The sequence below is a fragment of the Rhamphochromis sp. 'chilingali' genome (genome assembly GCF_963969265.1).
Source record: "Rhamphochromis sp. 'chilingali' genome assembly, chromosome: 4".
Classification (NCBI taxonomy): domain Eukaryota; kingdom Metazoa; phylum Chordata; class Actinopteri; order Cichliformes; family Cichlidae; genus Rhamphochromis; species Rhamphochromis sp. 'chilingali'.
Genome location: NC_137948.1, coordinates 36,119,220 through 36,137,925, shown reverse-complemented (window position 1 = coordinate 36,137,925; position 18,706 = coordinate 36,119,220). Strand labels below are relative to the sequence as shown.

At 38.9% G+C, this 18,706-nt stretch overlaps 2 protein-coding genes across 2 annotated transcripts; one reads left to right on the top strand and one right to left on the bottom strand.

The window, feature by feature from the left end:
• Nucleotides 1–1,707: 1,707 nt before the first annotated feature.
• On the bottom strand, nt 1,708–13,982 carry cyth4b (cytohesin 4b). Its single transcript, XM_080879774.1, has 13 exons — nt 13,852–13,982; nt 11,352–11,434; nt 10,811–10,875; nt 9,061–9,127; nt 8,142–8,260; nt 7,869–7,949; nt 6,207–6,319; nt 5,801–5,949; nt 5,187–5,298; nt 4,879–4,955; nt 4,288–4,359; nt 4,027–4,181; nt 1,708–2,708 (listed from the first exon to the last, which is right to left on the bottom strand). The coding sequence occupies exons 1-13, from the start codon at nt 13,868–13,870 to the stop codon at nt 2,603–2,605; spliced, it is 1,218 nt and encodes a 405-aa protein (XP_080735900.1). The 5' UTR covers nt 13,871–13,982; the 3' UTR covers nt 1,708–2,602.
• Nucleotides 13,983–15,163: 1,181 nt separating this feature from the next.
• On the top strand, nt 15,164–17,241 carry LOC308395792 (uncharacterized protein). The gene is made up of 2 exons (XM_080880774.1): nt 15,164–15,234; nt 16,360–17,241. Exons 1-2 carry the CDS (start codon nt 15,172–15,174, stop codon nt 16,729–16,731), a joined length of 435 nt encoding a protein of 144 aa, XP_080736900.1. The 5' UTR covers nt 15,164–15,171; the 3' UTR covers nt 16,732–17,241.
• The last annotated feature ends 1,465 nt before the right edge of the window (nt 17,242–18,706 follow it).

Sequence of the window (18,706 nt, the reverse complement as noted above, 5' to 3'; positions counted from 1 at the left end):
CAGCAGGAAGAGGTGTTCTCACACACTTTGTGTTGCCAGTGCACAAGGATGAAAATACATTGTTTCCTGTCACTTGCATATTCATGCTTCCTTTAAAGCCCTTCGTGTTTATTTGTTTTCAACAGACATTTAGACACTTCAGTCCATTCAGGTGTGCAGATTTAGAGTACTGCTTTTGTGCATTTTGCCTTGAGCACGAGGCTGATGTTCATAGTTTGATGTAAACATAAATGTTTGATTTACTCAATACAAAGATTGAAGGGATGCACGTTATCATAACCATAACAACAAGTGTAAATATGACGTTCTGTATATTCATCATGTTATCTCAATTACTGATGAAGCAGTAACCATTAATTGTTGAGTTTTCTGCTATCACTAATGATCAGAATTAAAGACAAACTAATGATCATAATCACACCAAAATTCATTCCTGTCATTACTTAGCCTGCACTGTGAACCGAAGCCTTGGCTATGAAGTCAAAATGCACCTGTTGGTTTAAGCATATGAGTACAACACAAATAATATTATGTTGTAAACATAATAAACATTTCCACATTCTGTAGGTATAATCTATATGTTAGCTTTTAATGACAAGTTTTAAGTACTAATCTGAATTGTTTCCAGTTTTACTCTGGACTATGATGCTCACAGACGATGCTGTGATCTGAAAGTGAGCGTAGGGAGCAGGTGGAATGGTAAATTTTTATATAACACCTTAATACTCAAAGCACTTTATACAACATGCCTTATTCACCCACTTTTTCATATGCTTAAGTTCTGGCTGTCTAACATTCATGCATATTCATACTCTGATGAATGCATCAGAGAGCAACTTTCAGTATCTTGCACAAGGATGCTTTGACATGCATACTGGAGCAGCCAGGGGTACTATTAGCAGATGACCTGCTTTACTTCCTGAGCTACAGCCACCCCAGAGCGAACCTGGTTGTATGCTGTGCAGAAAAAAGAAATGAAAGTCAGCAGACGTGAGACAGAATATGTGTGTGTGAGAAGACCTGGTGTAACAGTGAAGCTGCAAGGAGAAGCTGTAATGAAGAGAACAGGTTTAAATGCATTGGGTTGACCATTCAAATCAATGGACAGTGCCCAAGATAGGTGAAGAAGAGCGTGTAGGCAGGGTGGAATGGGTGGAGACAAGTGTCAGGGGTCATTTATGAAAGAAATATAGCAGCAAGGATGAGTCGGTCACTCTGAAGCCAAGCTGGAGGTGGAAGAAATGAAGCTGTAAAAGAGCTTCGCTGGGAGTGACCAGGATGGACTAGATTAGAAATGAGCACATCAGAGGGACAGCTCATCTTGAGCAGTTTGGAGACAAAGTTAGAGGCATGGCTGAGAGGAAAAAAGTCTAAACAATTGATAGAATAGCTGCATGTTACAGGAGAGTCATTTACAAGTTTTATGGTTGTGAATCATCAAGCTTGTTCCTCATGATTTTTTTTTTTAAATCTGGGCCATGAAAAAGGATGGTTTTGACAAAATTCTCACACACACAAGCCTGCCACATCAAACCACAGAGGTGGTTTTAGGTGCTTCACCCAAGGATGTAAACCAAACATATCAGCATACAAAATAAATATGAGGAAGTAAGGTGTGGCTGAATGGTTTCAGTGCGTATTCAACCGAAAACACAGCTGTCAAGATCAAAGCATGAAAACAAAATCCTCCTTTTTAATACAAACGCATCGATAAACACTTTTTTTTTTATTAAATAATCATTTCGTGAGAGCATAAAAAATAAAGTACTTACAGTGATCAAACATATGCAGTATACAGACTGACACAAAACACAATGAATGGTTAAATGATTTCAATTTACACAGTAAATTTGTTACAAAGCGGATATAAAATGCATGTTCCTATTGCACTGTCCTTTCAATTTACATGACAAAAACATATTAACATGCATTTGATGTGACTGTATAAGATCCAAACAACTGAAAAACATATTTACATACGTGAAAATGATTCTGTACAAACTAGACACTTCAACAGGTCACTGAGATAACACCATACCCACCAATGGATTTGCAGTAAAACTTAAAGCTGTCCACCAGAGAGAAATAAAATCACCCTATAAATGTCCGCTTCTGAGCACTATGAGAACTGAGTAAGACGCTGTGCCCTACGCGCGCCTTTTAATAGCATTCAAGGAACTGCTGAGACATCACATGTTTAATTTTTCTTCCTTAGCTGAGATACTTGGTTAGGTGAAAATCAAACCAAAAGAATCATCTTCTCACTGCAGAGAGGAAAACAAGTGCAGTAAACACACACACTGTCAAATGTGTTAACCTAAACCGAGATATCTCCTCGTGTGGGCCCAGAGAATTTGTTGCCAAGCGCTCCTTTGCCCGCCGTGCTGATGCCATGAACAACACAAATGAGTCATTTTTTCACCCCTGACACTGTGTTTCTCAGTCTATGAAAGGAGAAGTGGAAAGGGAAGTCTCTTTTTTAGTCTAAACCACCACCGTCAGTGTGTTTCTGAAGCCTCCATTGCCCTTTTGTTGCAGGGTGGTTAAAATGATTTTCAAAAGAAATTACAATCCACAGTGCACGGTGGAGTGAGCTGAACATTCACGAGGTCGGATCCTGCTCTCCTGAGTCCTGGGGAGTTTGGTGTATCACCTTTTTCTTACGGACTGAGACCAAGTCGTAGAACGGATCCTTGGTGATACTTGCCCTATTTGAAGATAGAAAAAAGGCTGACATTAGCTTATAGGAGGTTAACAAAAGCTTATATAACAATATACAGTTAAATAACAATACATAACTATGTATTGCTCTTGGCTTACTGAAGAACATATTTTCCATAGGCATTCGGATTAATCCTGGTATAGGCAGAAGTTTATTGTTTCATTGGTTTAAAGCAGTGTCCTCAGTGCTAATGCTGCTGTTCCAAAATGCACCAGGGTGCTGATTTCAAACTAAAGCTACATGAGTCAGACATAAAACGCTGGCACTAGTGAACAAAGACATGCATCTTCCATTAGAGAGACTCTCTCTGAAACTGCTGAAAACCAAAATATAGCTAAAAGAAGAGTCAGCAACAAGCATGACTGCAACCAAGTACTAGTGGTTAGAGTGGGAGACTGATCCAAATACCAGCAGAACTTTATAATAATGTCTATTTAGCGTTATTGAGGTATAAGCAAGTGCTTAATACATCAGTTATACATCATTGTTCCTCTTTAGTATGCCATTTATGAATATAGCTTTATTACTATGAGTAATGATTATGATTATTACTGGGAATAATAGCTGTACATAGTTACATGGTGTAACAATAACACATGGATAAATAAACAAATCTGTAATGACATACTAAGGAGGAGTAAAGATATATAAATGACGAATTAAGCACTTGCTAATATCTTACTTACACCTTACAAATGCTTAATATTGAGACATTTTAACAAAGTGCTATGAAAACTGTCTGAAACTTTTAATGTTGACTGTCAAATCTATTTTATTTACAGCCTACATGAATACATGAAAAGCTGAAAAAGTGTGATTTCTTATCTTAATTATTATGAGAATTAAAAATCACAGTGACCTTATTGGTCGTTAAAATGTGTTCAGTTCAGAAATTGGTGATGATTCATCTCATAAGTCATACTGCACTCCTCTTGCCTACATAAGCTGCCTTCAGTGTTGCTCTTAGTATCGGCAATAGTGGCTCTCTAGATACTTGGTGTCAGATCAATAACAAAACTTCGCAGTATTGCACAGCATTGATACTAATCCTTTGTGTGCTTGTGTTGTACTTGCAGCGCTGCCTCTAAATAACCAGGAACCAAATGTGTGTTTTATCAACAACTTTGTTAGCAAATAATGAGATAAGACTGGCTGTTTTGTGAACATCCGGCGTGAATAGCATATTAAGCTTCATTGACCTAATTGAAAGAAGTGCGTGTAAGTAAGTGTGTGTGTGTGTGTGTGTGTGTGTGTGTGTGTGTGTGTGTGTGTGTGTGTGTGTGTGTGTGTGTGTGTGGTCTGACCTGATGGCCTCAATCCAGGAATCTCTCTCTTCTGCGCTGGAGGCACAGATTGTGTAGGACTGGTGTTTCCCCTCCACCACCCTGCCATCCGTCTCTGTCTTACATGCTTTGATCTTCTGCCCTCGACTGTTGGGGTTGTACAGCTCCAGACAGTACTACACGATGCAAGACCATCAACATGAAAGTCACTCTTAGAAACTATCAGTTTATCAACTTGCAGAATGTGTTTGTGTTCTGCTTGAACAGCTGACAAGATCTTACCGGTTTACGAGGGTAATGCACTTCTCTAACACAGAGATTCTCCAGGGGGATGATGCCTCGGGGCTCTTTATCCTACAGGCAGATCCAAAAGACATTTATTGATGAGTCAGGTGGGTAAAAAAACAAAAAAAAATGTAGAGATGAGAATAAAAAAAATGTTACCAATGTCAGAAAAAAAGGGAAGCAGAAAAGATAGGGATAGATACCTGATATAAGATTATTAAGTGACACTTTTACCGGAAATAACATCACATTTTGGTTTTCAAAGCCTGAGTAACACCACGTAACTCACTGAGAATTTGGTCAATCTTCAAAGGTTAAAGACATTAATGTGTCATTTTTATCTGTAACATTAGGCAAGAAAAAAAAGCCACGTAATAAAACATGGGCGTTTTCAGCACAACCGTCTCTATGGTTACGTTCCAGTTAGGTTTTCATAACTACAACTTCGATGTCAGTGATATGTAAAAAAAAACTGATTAAACCCTACCACCTATGATGCCATTCACCTGATTCATCAAAAGAGCTTAGCAACAGCTAGAGAAGGACAAATATACAGTGACAGCATGATGAGTTTGACAGAGGCCTTACAGTGGTGTACTCGAAGTAGTAGAGGCAGTTGTCTGTCAGAATGAACCATCGCCTCTTCCACGTCTTAACTCGACCTCCTAAAATAGAGAGACAACAAAAATGTGGGCTGTTGGTTGGGGATATTATGTCACTTACGTGCAAGCACACATGAGAATCTTCCAGTATTGGGTCATTCTCTCCGTGCTTCCTCTGTACTTTCCTGTTTGTGTAGCAAATTACTAAGATGTGATGCCACACAGCAGGGCAAAGCACGCTTAACATAAAAAAAAAGTCCACTGTTTAAGCATGTTTTCTGGGTGGGATTTTACCAAGTTTGAGGAGCCATCCTTCTCTGTCGGGGTTGAAGAAGGTGTGAGTCAGATCATTCCCATCGTCCTCTGGGATTTTGAAGGGCTCGTTGCGTATGCTCTCGTACAGTTTCTGTGCGTAGAGAGAGTGAAATGAAATGCAGGTGAATATAAAATATGATCCTGAGCCTCCTGTAACCCGCTGACGGCCTCGACTGACCTGTGGGTGGAAGATTGGCATGAGAGAACCTGGATGTTTTCATGTCTGTGTGTGTTTCAGTTCCACATTAGTGGCGACTATGAAATACAGGTATTACTTTCTCGAGGAGGAAAGGAACTGTGTGGTTTTACTTTTTGTTACAAATACTGTAATAAATAATATTATTGTTAGCTTCTGTTTCATTTTGACGTTTACCAGTCAATGACTTAAAAAAAAACTTTTAACACAATCTCTTCTTGTTCACCTTCCTCTTATTATTCACAATATGAGCTAGCCGTTTCTTTTACATCACTAGGGAGCTGAAAATGTGTGGTGAATGTATGCAGAGGCTAAAATGTTAGCTGTGTGTCCATTTAGGTAATTGCTTCTTGGCGTCTACGTGGGCGCTGTGATTGTGTTTTTGAGAGGTTCTCACCGACAGCAGATCATTGGGTAGGTCCTCTCCATTGTTGATGCCTCTGTTCATGGAGATGAAACGCTCCAGAGTGGTTTTGTCCTTCACGTTGGGGTTGTGAAGGCTCGTGTTCAACATGATGATGGCAAAAGACAGGATGTAGCACGTGTCTGGGGTTAAGAGGAAGATGCACACGCACACAAAGAATAAGAGGAAGCCTGAACCAGTGTTTCACATATGCATTTTTGGTACTGAATAGAGAAATACAGAATTAGTGACAAGGAGAAAGCACAAAAAAAAGTAGAAAGGAAGACGTGAATATCAAAAATACAAAGATGGTGTGGTAATTTAAAAAAAAAAAACCTCCGCTCTCTCACACACAGTCTCAAACAGGAAGTATGAATATAGAATGCATATTGAAGCCCACCAGTTGACTGGAAGACATCGAGGTTGCAGTCGCAGTAGCGGGTGGCGAAGGCCTCCATCATACGGTCAATCTTCTGAGCTTCACCAGGCAGACGGAAACTCCACAGAAACTGTCTGTCACATACACACCGCAAAGGCAGAACACCTCAGTATGTTAACAATACACGTGAAGCTGTTTATCAGCAAGTAGACAGGAGACGCACTGTCTGTCTGTAGCAAGTCTCAAAGTCTGGACTTTATAGCTGCTTTTTGTGCTGAAGGACTGATTAACAGCAGATCGGTCAGTGTGACCTGTGGTGGAGTCATCTATACAGCATGTTAACATCAGCATACAAGGACAGGAAATGTTACATTTAATGTGAGAATCAAGTTTGGCTGTTCTGCTTGTGAAATTCTGACAAATTTCATCTTCAACACTTGGGTTGGAATTGCTTGGTCATCAGGGAAAGTTATTAATATACTCTAATTTTGCCAAGTTTGGTCATTATGAGTTGTGGCCATATGGGAAGGGCTCGTTACATGAGTTCAGAGAAGTGCTCTCCATCAAAATAGCTGTATGAAAATATAGTTTCACATTTGCATTGGTTATGTCCTCTTTTTAGGTTCATTTTACATGTCAGTTAAGTTTGTGTCATGGGTGCCTTTATACAGTCAGGCATTGAAGTAGATCAAATAACTAAAGGAATCAAGTCATTCACTGGCTTCTCCATGCGTCTGTGCCCTGCAAATAACACAGTAAGAACTCATTTCAGATGTATTGTATCTTTAGAACAATGTGGTTTAGAGCGGACCTGTGTCAGAAATAGCTGCTGTAAAATGAAAGGGTGAGACTCTAAGCACCGTGGTTCTTATTTCTCCTTTACTTTTTGTTTTAAAATTATTTGTCAGTTCCTTTTCAAGGTGAATTTTACTTGATCCTAACAAGGTCAAGGAAAGGAGGGATAACCAGACAGGATAACCCCGATGACATCACTGTTACTGTGCAACATTAGGTAGATTTTCTTTTTGACTTCTCAAAATGCCTGGAAGCATAATAAACAACAGTAAATAACTGTTTCCATCCTGAGTATTTATCACCAGGATGACTAACCTTATACATTTTTTTTTTGTTTTGGATAAAGGACATTTTAATTTGCTACACAATCTTAACATTTTTGATCAATACCCTTTTCTTTGGAAATCAAAATTTTACAAATATTTTTGGAATACTTTTTTTCCTCCATACCACCGTCGTCATTTGCAATCTAAATCTGCCTGTCTCTGTAGCAAAAGGTTTGGAGTAATTTTACTGCTCCTGATACCTCTGAGTGAACATTGGGCCTGTCCACACTGTGAACAAGTTATATATAGCTGCTTGTCTGATAACAGTTACAGTTTAGTGACTGTGGAAAGACTTTCTGATTACATATTACTCTTTTTCTCTGTTTTTGCTCATAAATAAGTGCAAATATTACAATGTAGGTACATTTAAACTTCAATTATGCCCTTCTATGGCCTTTTGTCTTTGTTTAGCAGTTAAAAGGTCAAGTCTGCAAGTCTACATTTAGTTAGGTTCCTATTGGTGTTATCCATTATACTATTACATATGTGTATGCAAACATCCTTGTAAAATGATCATGAAGAAAAATTGTGTTTATGACACAGCAGATGAAGAGGGGCTGACCTGAGAGCCTGGACCAGGTTGAGGTCGGAGAACTCGTGCAGCTCCACAAAAGCCTTCAGGGTCTGAAGGTGGAGTTCTTCCCTGTGGGGCGGAGTGTGAGGGAAAAGGCATGAAACAAAAGAAAAGTTTTCACCTTTTCCATACAAGACCTATCCTAACTTATCCTGTGTTTTAGCCTCCTCACGCTCTGATTCTACACCTTTTCATTTCCTTCACTCCCATCCTCATTGCCTCCCTTCTACTGCCGTCTGCACACTCCCTGGCCTCACTCACCTTTCTCCAAGGAATTCTCCAATGGCTGTCTTGTTGAGTCCTTCTTCCTTGTAGAGAAACTCAGCGATGGATTGAGCACTTCCATCCAGCAGCTTAATCTCCAACAAGTAGTTGATTCCCTGCAAGCAAGCGGATCATTTCACAGAAGTTCACATTTGGGCTCTATTTGTCCTCACCACTAAAACTGCACAGGTAAGGAGAATTTTTAGCTTCTGACATAGCACTTAAAATATGCACAGGAACACATGCGCTGCCTGCTGTGGCTAATGTGTGCTACTTTCACAATGATCTCATCTCATGCTGGTAAAACACAGCAAGTTCACAGCATCTGTAATCCTAATTCCTTAAATTCAGTTATCTCTTCCTCTTTCTCCTCGATACTGTGCTTGAAGAGGAAAACAATGTTTAGCATTTAGTATCTAGTATTTAGTATTGCCTGCATGCAGCTACATGCTGCCTTAATTCTCTTCTGTGTAATCCAACGTTGATTACACATTGATTGTCATGTTTATATTACTTTAGACTGCCTATGGTTCAAAGTGGAACACTGTTATATAAGTGTGTCAAGTTATATTAAGTTGTAGTAAAGTTAAGCTAAACAAAAAAGAAAGTAAACCATGACAAGAATTATTCATTGTATCAGTAGTTGCAAACATTTGCACGCACAGCAGTCATAACTTTGACCTCCAAGCAAAACCACAGAAACTCTGGTGTGGGCCAGGGTGTCTGTTCTGTTCACAGACACGGCGGCCCCTTCAGTATGACACACATGAAAGTTAATACAAGCTGCTGTGCTGGAGGAAGGTGCTCAGCTGCAAAAGCTCAGACAGCGAAATGCAAAAAGGCTTTTTTGTTTGTTTGTTTTTTAATTCTTCATAACAAATGGTTATTCCTTGTCGAGTATGTTGATCCAGCTTACCTTTTTAGGGTCCATGTTGAATTTCTTCTTCCCATTTGCAAATTGTTTGTTTTTCTCTATTGCTTTGCTGAAAAATCAACAATAATGAGAAAAATGTCAGTCGTGGACAAAAGTCTTACACTTGTTCTTTTTCATTTTCTTTGCACACATGCTCGGTGCAAAACAACTGCACAGGATTGCATGTGTAGCCTTCTTGAAGGACATTTGAATGTTGGCTGTCTTTTTTTCCATTCTTTATCAAGATGATCCCAAACTGCTTTAATAATGTTGAGGTCCAGCCTCAGTGGAGGCCAATTCATGAATGATAGTGCTTCATTGTATATTTTGTCTATCCAGGTTTGTTTTACTGCACTGTCAGTTTGTTGGGATAATACACTTTCCAGATGGTATTGCATGGTGGATCAAAACCTGACAATACTTTTCTGCATTCATAATTCCTGCAGTTTTGAAAAGAATCCGTCACCCCTGTCTGAAATGCAGTCCTAAACCAGGTCAGAGCCTCCACTATAGCCGTAGAGACTCATTGTTGTGCCTCCTTTCTTATTTCCCGCATACATACTGACATTCAAACTTTAACCATGACCATGACCTGTTTTCACTGATTTTCAGTCCAGGTCTTTTCTCCTAGTCTCCCTTCCTTAAGAATGACTTCTTGACAGACACGCCTCCACAGAGACCATTTCTGAAGCAGCTTCACCAAAGAGTAGATAGTCGGTGTAGTCGATGTGTCAGTTGTGTTGTTTTTTTCCTATTTCTTAAGGACATGACAGTACTGTCATCTGCTGTAGATTGTCTTTCAGGCCTCAACTTCCTCTTTTTTCCTCGACTTTTTCAGTTTCCTCAAATTGCTTTAAGGATATGATGCATGCCATGCCGAGATCGTGACAGATGGCCGCCCCTCCCTGAGCCTGGTTCTTCCAGAGATTTATTCCTGTTAAAAGGGAATTTTTCCTTCACACTGTTGCCAAGTGCTTGCTCATAGAAGGTTCCCTGATTGTTGGGGTTCTCTTTGTATCATCTTATGGTCTTTACCTTACAATATAAAACACCTTGAGGCAACAGTTGTTGTGATTTTGCACTTTAAAGATAGAATAGAATAGAATTGAACTGAATTGAATTGAGATATGCCATGCTGTTGATGGGACAGGACAGAGAATAAGTGAAAAAGCAGCCAATTTCTAATGAAAAACTTTAAAAGACTTCAGAAAGCTCGGAGAACCACTGCAAAAGTTTGGCTCTTTGGAAGCAAAATATGACTAAATTACACCTGCCTCAAGCCTTTTGCACAGTACTGTAAAATTAACATCATTAGTCCATAATTATTTTTTTGGAAGTTGCACAATATGGCACATTTGATGCAATATATACATCCGAGACTCATTGGTTGCAACAGGTTTCATGCATCTCATTCTATTGACTATCAGCCTAGTTTGGATCAGTGATTGTAATTAGGGGGGAAGTGTTGCATAATTTTGCCCACAACTGTGAAACAAAAAACTGTTTTCTCATCAAAAAAATAGCTAATCAATATGTTATAAGTGGAAAACTCTTTTCAAGTGTTAGTAATCATTGGAAGAAGAGAAACTTGTTTGAAAGGCACTGTGTCACTGAGTCATGTAAGACATTTACATGTTTTTTGTCAGTGGCATTGTGTAGGTGTTCTAAATACACGACAAAGAAACCTCCGTGCATGATGCAGGTGTAGGGTTTTTCCCATTTTGCACAAAAAAAACAAAAAGAGTCTACTTACTTTTCTTCTGCAGACTCAAAACTGAGTATTTCTGCCATCACATTGTCTATCTCCATTTTTAACTTCTGGAAAAGACAGAGAGAAAGAAAAGTATTTTATATTGTTTAAAAAAACGTGAAAAACACGAAAACACAAAAATAAGTGCAATGATTGTATAAACTTTTTTTTATAAGAGTGCCATATTGATGGAAGATCACCCAGGGGCCCCAATCCTTCTCACCTTTTTTTTTTTGAAACATTATGCTTCTTTTTTCACATTTTATTTTTTTAATAATGCAAGAATTGTTGTTATGGTGATCAGGTGTTCAAAATTAACCTGCTTTTCATTTACACATGGAGTAAAATAACATAAAGATCTGCTGAAGATGCATCTCAGGTTCATTTGAAACTGGTGCTGCTACCATGAGGTGAAAAGACAAATGACACTTTATTAATTCTGTCTGTGGTGGTGGGAGCGAGGGGCCATATAAAATCTGCCCTAGGGCTGTTATTGGCCCCTGGACTGGACCTTGGACATGCCTGGTATATGTATACAGGTTACCTGGATATCATCCAGAAGGTCTTTTTTATATGTCTTGATGGTTTTGATCTCCATCTTCTCTTCTGATGTAAAATCTGAGGAAACTAAACATACAGTGGAACAATATAATTCCAGCAATTCCAACAACAAGTTCTTCAAATACAACAATATCTACTGTAAAACAAATGTGCAGAACGGAGCTGTTCTTGAATAATTTGAATGATAATTTGCATATTGAAAATGTGGAGTATATTTAAAAACAACCACAACACAGGGAAGATGGCTTCTCTGGAAGATATGTGAGACAGGTGCTGTGGTTTTTTCATGAATGATTTCTGTCACCACAAAACAGTACTGTGAATATTTTTCTCGAAAACAGAGACACTCGCAAATCCATGATGAGTTTTCTCATATTTCCATTCCATTAAACAGAAACAGAGCCATAGCATGACTTGTGTTTTTTTTTAATGATCATTAATTCTAAGGAAGAAAATAGTATTTGGAAATTTGCTCGGTTATAGATAATATTTTACCGTATTATGATTTTAGATTCAATTATCAGTTGCATGTGGTCATTGCGTCACAGGGGTTAGTTATCTTAATGACCCAGAGTTTCCTTCATCTTCACATTGTAGTGATAGACTGTTTTCCACTGGGGAAACTTGAGGGCCCCTTTTAGAGCAGCCCCCACACTTTTGCGCTTTGTCTGCACCTGTAGGAGAATTTCCAAACCAGGCTCTGGAGGAGAAAAAAGGCGCCTCCACTGGAAACAGCTGCTTCTGACTGTCTTTCAAATACCTCTGGGTATGGATCAGTACTGATCAGTTTTAAACTCAAACATGGCTATCAGTTTGCCATATAAACACACGTAATAAACAGCAAATCAACAACCACATTCATTTGCCTCACTCCTGTTCCATGTTACAAACTTGAATGTGACAGAAACATGAAGAAGCTGTGGCCAGCTTAGGCGGGGGTTATACTTTCTCACAGTCACAACTGTACGAGGGTCCTCTTGGGACTGAACAGCCCTTTTCCTACGCCCACAACTGAGCATAATTGAAACATTACTGCAAAGCCTCAGAAACAAAAAAGAGGCACCATTACTCTTACCATTTCTATAAATGTTCATGCCAACTCACAACTCTCTGCTGTAGAAACATGTCTAATGATAGCCAGTGTCACCCGCCTTCACATATTCAAGGGCCAGTGTTAATATCAAGGTAAGGTCAATTTTTAGTAAGGCGCAATTTATTTATTTTTTTAATTCTTTGTGCACTTTGAATTTTGTCTTTGTGGCTTTATTTGTAGCAGTGTCAGTTTGCAAAGCAGCTCCACTGCAGCTCACCGAAGTTGCATCATCTTAAAACAGCACTGACCTCCTGTTTGGCTTAAAAATGAATCATTAACGAAAGCGTCATACCATTTGGTGGTTTACCCAACATCCTCTCTCGGCAAATTCCATTTAATTTTCTCAGTATTTGTGTTTTACATGGATAAAGACAAAATTAAACACCTGTTCTTTAGATTTTAGAAAATGAAGAGACGTAACTTTAAAAAAAACAACAACAACAGCAAAGCAACATATTTTTATCATCAGCATAGATGATGAGATGTTATGATAAGCAAAGCAAAGTGTATGCACTCTGGTTCCTCAGCAGCATTCAGGCCATACTGACCTTTTTTTTTTTTTTTTACATTGATCCTTTGAGAAAATAAATATTTTTTAGAATATTTAAAGCTAAAAGACTGCTAACTGCCAATACTTCCTGTAGAGATATGTTGTTTGCTGTTAATGATGTGACCACAGCGCTTCCACTTCCCCACCCTTCCTTTACACATCTTGTGCAACAAAGCTGACAGGCTTAAATCATTGGAGCCTTTGTTTAGGTAATTTAGATACCGAATTACCAATCTGAAAAATAACCGCTGACTTTAAGTTACGTTTTTAAGTAGTTTAGGCATCTTTGCAACTTCCTTTTTAATGTTACAGTCGGTGACGTGCATGTGAATGTGAGTCTCTTCCCCATTTCAGCTGCTAAGACCCACAATGTATGACCACAAGGTTAAACAGTGAGAAGTGGTATATGCTGAAGTGTACAACCATCACTAAAACGTTCCACCAGCTGTTCTCAGCATGCATTGAAGGTTTGCACCAGGAATAGCAGTATTTATTTCTAATGATTTGTCTTCAAATTACAGCTGTTTAGTTAGAAACATGACAGTGTGAAACTTGAAGCTTCCCTATAAAACAGCTGGGTAACTTTTTAAGATCCAATTCATGTCATAAGGTCAAGCGTCTTTATAATAAGAGTATCACACATCAGGAGTATACTAAAAGACAATTATGAAGGTAAATTGCATGAAAGAGCCTTTTAATTTTAAATATCCAGTGACAGTCTCTGAAAATCACACCTACATTTAAATATCAATAATTTAAACGATCCCGTTCTCTGTAAATATGAACTAAATAAATACATATTAAAATCAGTAATAAAAAGGCAACTAAACCAAGTCTTACCCATTTGGCAATCAGTCATTTATATCCAAGGATAGAGGGGAAAAGAATCAGTACAAAAACAGCTAAACAAAGTCGATGTATCAAGGTACGCAGGCTGCCTTGGCACACAGTGAATTAACAGCTGAATGAAGTGGATGCTGTCTTTCAACTCCACCTCTTCCCCATCTGTCACAATACCACTCATACACGAGACCGCAAACAGGTCAGCCTTCAAAATAAAAGGGTTAATAAACGAATTTGTCAGAGATTTAATTTGATCAAAGAGGGTCTTTTTTTTTCATGTTTCATTTCAGGATGCAAGAAGTCAACTTTTCCATTTATGTTTTTAAACGCATATTAACAGAAACAGTCGGGGTAAAACACAGGTGTAAAAAAGAAAAGAAAAGAAAAAAACTCTTTTGCACAGGTTTGTGGACCTGAGATATCTGCAAATATCTTCCACTGTTATGTAGTTGAATCTTCGAGTGTTTTCTGTACGTCAAAGCTGAAAAAACTAGCTAGGAGACGAGTTTGGAAAGCATTACTATCATGTTATCATATGATGAGGTGAGCCACGAAGCCTTGAGATATATTTATCGCAATTACAGGTGACTTTATTTAACTAAAATGTGATACCTTTATTTTGAAGGCTGTGTGGCTTTCCTGCTCTGCTTAACGTAGTGTACTCTCTCTCTCGGGCTGATTTGACAGCTGAAAGCTCGCACTGTTGAAAAACCAACAAGTAGTTAACGGGTTGAATTTTGCATGTTGCATCCTGCCAAGGTAACCATACACAAATTGAGGTTTTACAGCAGTTTAAACACACTTTGGAAACGGAAGTAAAATTATTCAAGGAATTATTCAGGAGGAAAAAATAGCATGTGAATATAAAGTCCTCATAATTAAACCTGACATTATAACTATTATAAAAGCGAGGTGTTAATGTGTATTCTGAATAATGTTTTTTTTTTTCAAAAAAAGTGATGTGAGAAGTCGAACAAATGTAAGAAAAACAATAGTTTAAATAGCTGTGAAAGATAAAGGAAGAGCAACTGTGCTGTACAAGCTCAGGGTTTTAATGAATTGACACCACAATTAAAAAAAATAAGAAAAAAAAACATTCTTTGACAAATTTGGCTATATTCCACTCAACACAGTGAAGATGGTTTAAAACTAAAAATGAAAAAGACAATAAATGTCCTTAGGAACCTCCAAGGGATTTATTAAACGTGAGTCAATAGCAAAAACTGTTGCTAAAGTGCCATCTAGTGGTTGGAGATGAACATCACAAATGCTGTTTTTCTTGCGTGGTTGTATGAAGGCGTGTTTTTGTCTTGCTTAATGGAAATAGTTCAACATTTGCCGTCATCTTACAGCTTCCTGGAAACAGTATCTTTGGGCCAGGTATTGTTGATCTAATGCTTATAAACATTTAGTAGTATCTCTGAAGAAAATCTAGACTGGTTTCAAGCAGAGTATTACACCGAAAAAAAGCCCTTTCAAGAGGTTTTAATGACAGGCTTTTAACTGTTTGGGGTAACTGAGGGCTCTCTCTGTTTATATGATTGCCTTGGGGTCATTTTGGTGGTGGTCAGAGGGCCCGGTGGCGCCAGTGTCCGGCAGCCTCGCCTCTGTCAGTGCGCCCCAGGGTGGCTGTGGCTACAATGTAGCTTGCCATCACCAGTGTGTGAATGTGTGTGTGAATGGGTGGATGACTGGTTGTGTAAAGTGCTTTGGGGTCCTTAGGGACTAGAAAAGCGCTATACAAATACGGGCCATTTACCATTTTTTTAAAAACACAACTTCTCCTTACTTTGCATTGCAGATGATCTACAACTATGTCTGCCTATACAAACCATGTTGCTTCATCACCTGCAAACTGTACACAATGCAGCAGCTTGTCTTTTGAGAGGAAAGAAACAGGATGATTACAACAGCATTGCACCATCACAAGACCCACCTCAAAACGCCATTTTTTATTTTAAGACTACAGTGAGGCCAAAAAACTAGTTCATGCTTTTATTACTTCTAGGCTCAACTATTATAATTCTCTCATAGTACTCATAGGCTGTACTAATGATCCAACATGCTTCAGCTGCTTCTGATTTTTGGGGTTTCTCTGTTTTCTTTGTATTATTCTAAAGACTTACCTTACAATATAAAGTACATATATAAATAAAACTGCACCTACTGCACCCTACTACTGAACTTTTATAGCCATACACCCCGACTACATCAATGATGTCTATGAACCAACTGCTCTTGTAGATTCTTAAATGTAGGCGTAAAAATGGGAGGTGAGAGAGTCTTTTTAGTGGTGGCCTCTAATCTTTGGATCAACCTACCTTTTCACATAAGAGATGCCCAGTCACCCAAATATTTTAAAACACCTAAAAAAAACCTACTTATTCTTGTTGGTACAGTATATCCTGGCCTTTATTGTGCAAGCACGGTCTTGTTTGTTTCTATTGTTTTATTTGATGGTATTTTTTAAATTTATTAGAGTTCATGATTTATTGTGTTTTTCAGGGCATGTTTATTGTTGATTTGTATTGTTACAAGCTGGAGAACTCAGGAGTGGACCATCACCCCACTACATGGATACTGGACTACCTCACTGACCGACCACAGTATGTGAGAACTCAGGGCTGTATGTCGGACAGGGTCTTCTGCAGTACGGGGGCCGCACAGGGAACTGTTCTGGCTCTGTTCCTCTTCATCATCTACACTGCAGACTTCTCCCACAACTCCACCCAGTGCTTCCTGCAGAAGTTCTCTGTTGACTCTGCAATAGTCGGCCTCATCTCTGATGGGGACGACAAGGAGTACAGAGAACTGACCCACAACTTTGTGGACTGGTACCAGCAGAACTACCTCCAGATCAACACTAATAAAATATAAGGCACAAACATCCTCCACTACAACCACTAAACATTCAAGGTATGGACATTGAGGCTGTGGACAGCTACAGGTACCTTGGTGTTTATCTGAACAATAAACTGGACTGGACTCATAATTCAGATGCCTTCTACAGAAAAGGGCAGAGCAGGCTGTACCTGCTGCAGAGACTCAGGTCTTTTGGAGTGAAGGGCCACTCCTTCTATGTCTCTGTGGTGGCCTCAGCCACCTTTTACAGGGTGGTCTGCTGGGATGGCAACATCTCTGCCGGGGACAGGAAGAGACTGAAAAGGCTTTTCTGGAGAGCCAGTTGTGTTCAAGGATGCCCTCTGGAGCCAGTGGAGGTGGTGAGTGATAGAAGAATGGTTGCCAAGCTGTCATCCCTGTTAGACAACATCTCCCACCCAATGGAGGAGACTCTGACAGCACTGAGCAGCTCCTTCAGTGGGAGACTGCGGCACCCACGATGCGGGACGGAGAGATTTCGCAGGTCTTTCCTCCCCACTGCTGTCAGACTCCACAACAAAGACTTCAACTGATCAAGCACACACATCCACACATGTGCAATAACACTAAGTGCAATACTCTTTATCTGACAACATTGTATTTTACTCAGTTGTATATGGTATTTGTATTCTATTTCTATTCTATTAGATAGTATTTTATTCTATTAAATTCTATTATGTACAGTATTTTTATTCTCATTCTTTTGGAGATTATGTATCGAAATTTCAGGAGAGGGACCACACCTCCAAACACGCTCCTTCTGGCTGTCATCTATATAGGTTCCCCCAGTTCTGCAAGCTGTTCATTCTCGTTTACGTGCCCCTCCCTCCCTTCTTTTTCTCTATTCTTTAACTTCTTCGCTTCTATTTAGTTCATGGGGATCTGCCAGGCCTGGGAGCCATCGCCAGTCCCCTTCGAGGCCTTCCCCAAACCGCAGCTCAATTCATGTCAAAGCCATTCACCTTTACCTACTAAAACGCTGTCAAACCTAAAGATGAGGACGTGGCCCAGCTAGTGAAGTTATCTTATTCTATTCCTGTGTTTTTCTAATTTTTGCTATGTAACTTTGCACTGTCCACTTTCTGCTTTAACAAAACAAATTTCCCACATGTGGGACTAATAAGGGTTTTATCTTATCTTATCTTATCTTATCTTGTGTATATATTTTGTATTGCTTTCATGTGCATTACTTGTTGTTTTAAATCTTTAAAAAAGTAAATTTGAACTTGACTAGATGCATGTTTTTGGATTATGATGAGGTGGGAGTGCCCATGCATACATTAGGACAGCATTTAGGATGCTGGGTTAGCATCACAATACCACATTTACAGACACATAACTTGAAGTTAACCGACAATAAACACTTATTTTCAGGTGGGTACTTGCATCACTCACACTGTGAGGACATACATGTCTTTTATAGTATCAGGAGTGCACCAGGAGGGATAACAAGGTTTAATGTTGTTTTAAGATGAAGGTAACCATTAGACACATACTGCAGAAAACACCAGGAAGTGAATGTGAGTAAGTGTTATGTTGTGTAAACCAAGGGAAATGTGTGAGTGCATGTCTTTAATTAATGAGGTTTATGGAATTCAATCTTTTATAGTAAATTGAAATTTGAGGTAGATTAATTTTAACTTCCATATGTTCCGGACATGCTGGTCTGCATTTACTGAATGGTAAATGCCCAAAAGAAGAGGAAGTTTAAAATAAAGCTCTTATTGTTCGCAGAATCTTCCTCTTTGTAGCCATTTCACAGCTTCTTCTCTCTTGCAACAGAGACTGCTTTTCAACACCCTTCACATTAATTTTTTTATGGGTGTCTTATTAGTATTGGTATCTTTTCAGCTTAAGGTCTGTTGTTTGAAAGAAAAAAAGAACAAAACAGGAAGAAGGCGATGAGTGCAAAAATGAAGGGAGAGAGGCTGAGTAAGAAAAAAAAGAAGCAGCAAAAGAAGGGGGAGGGAGG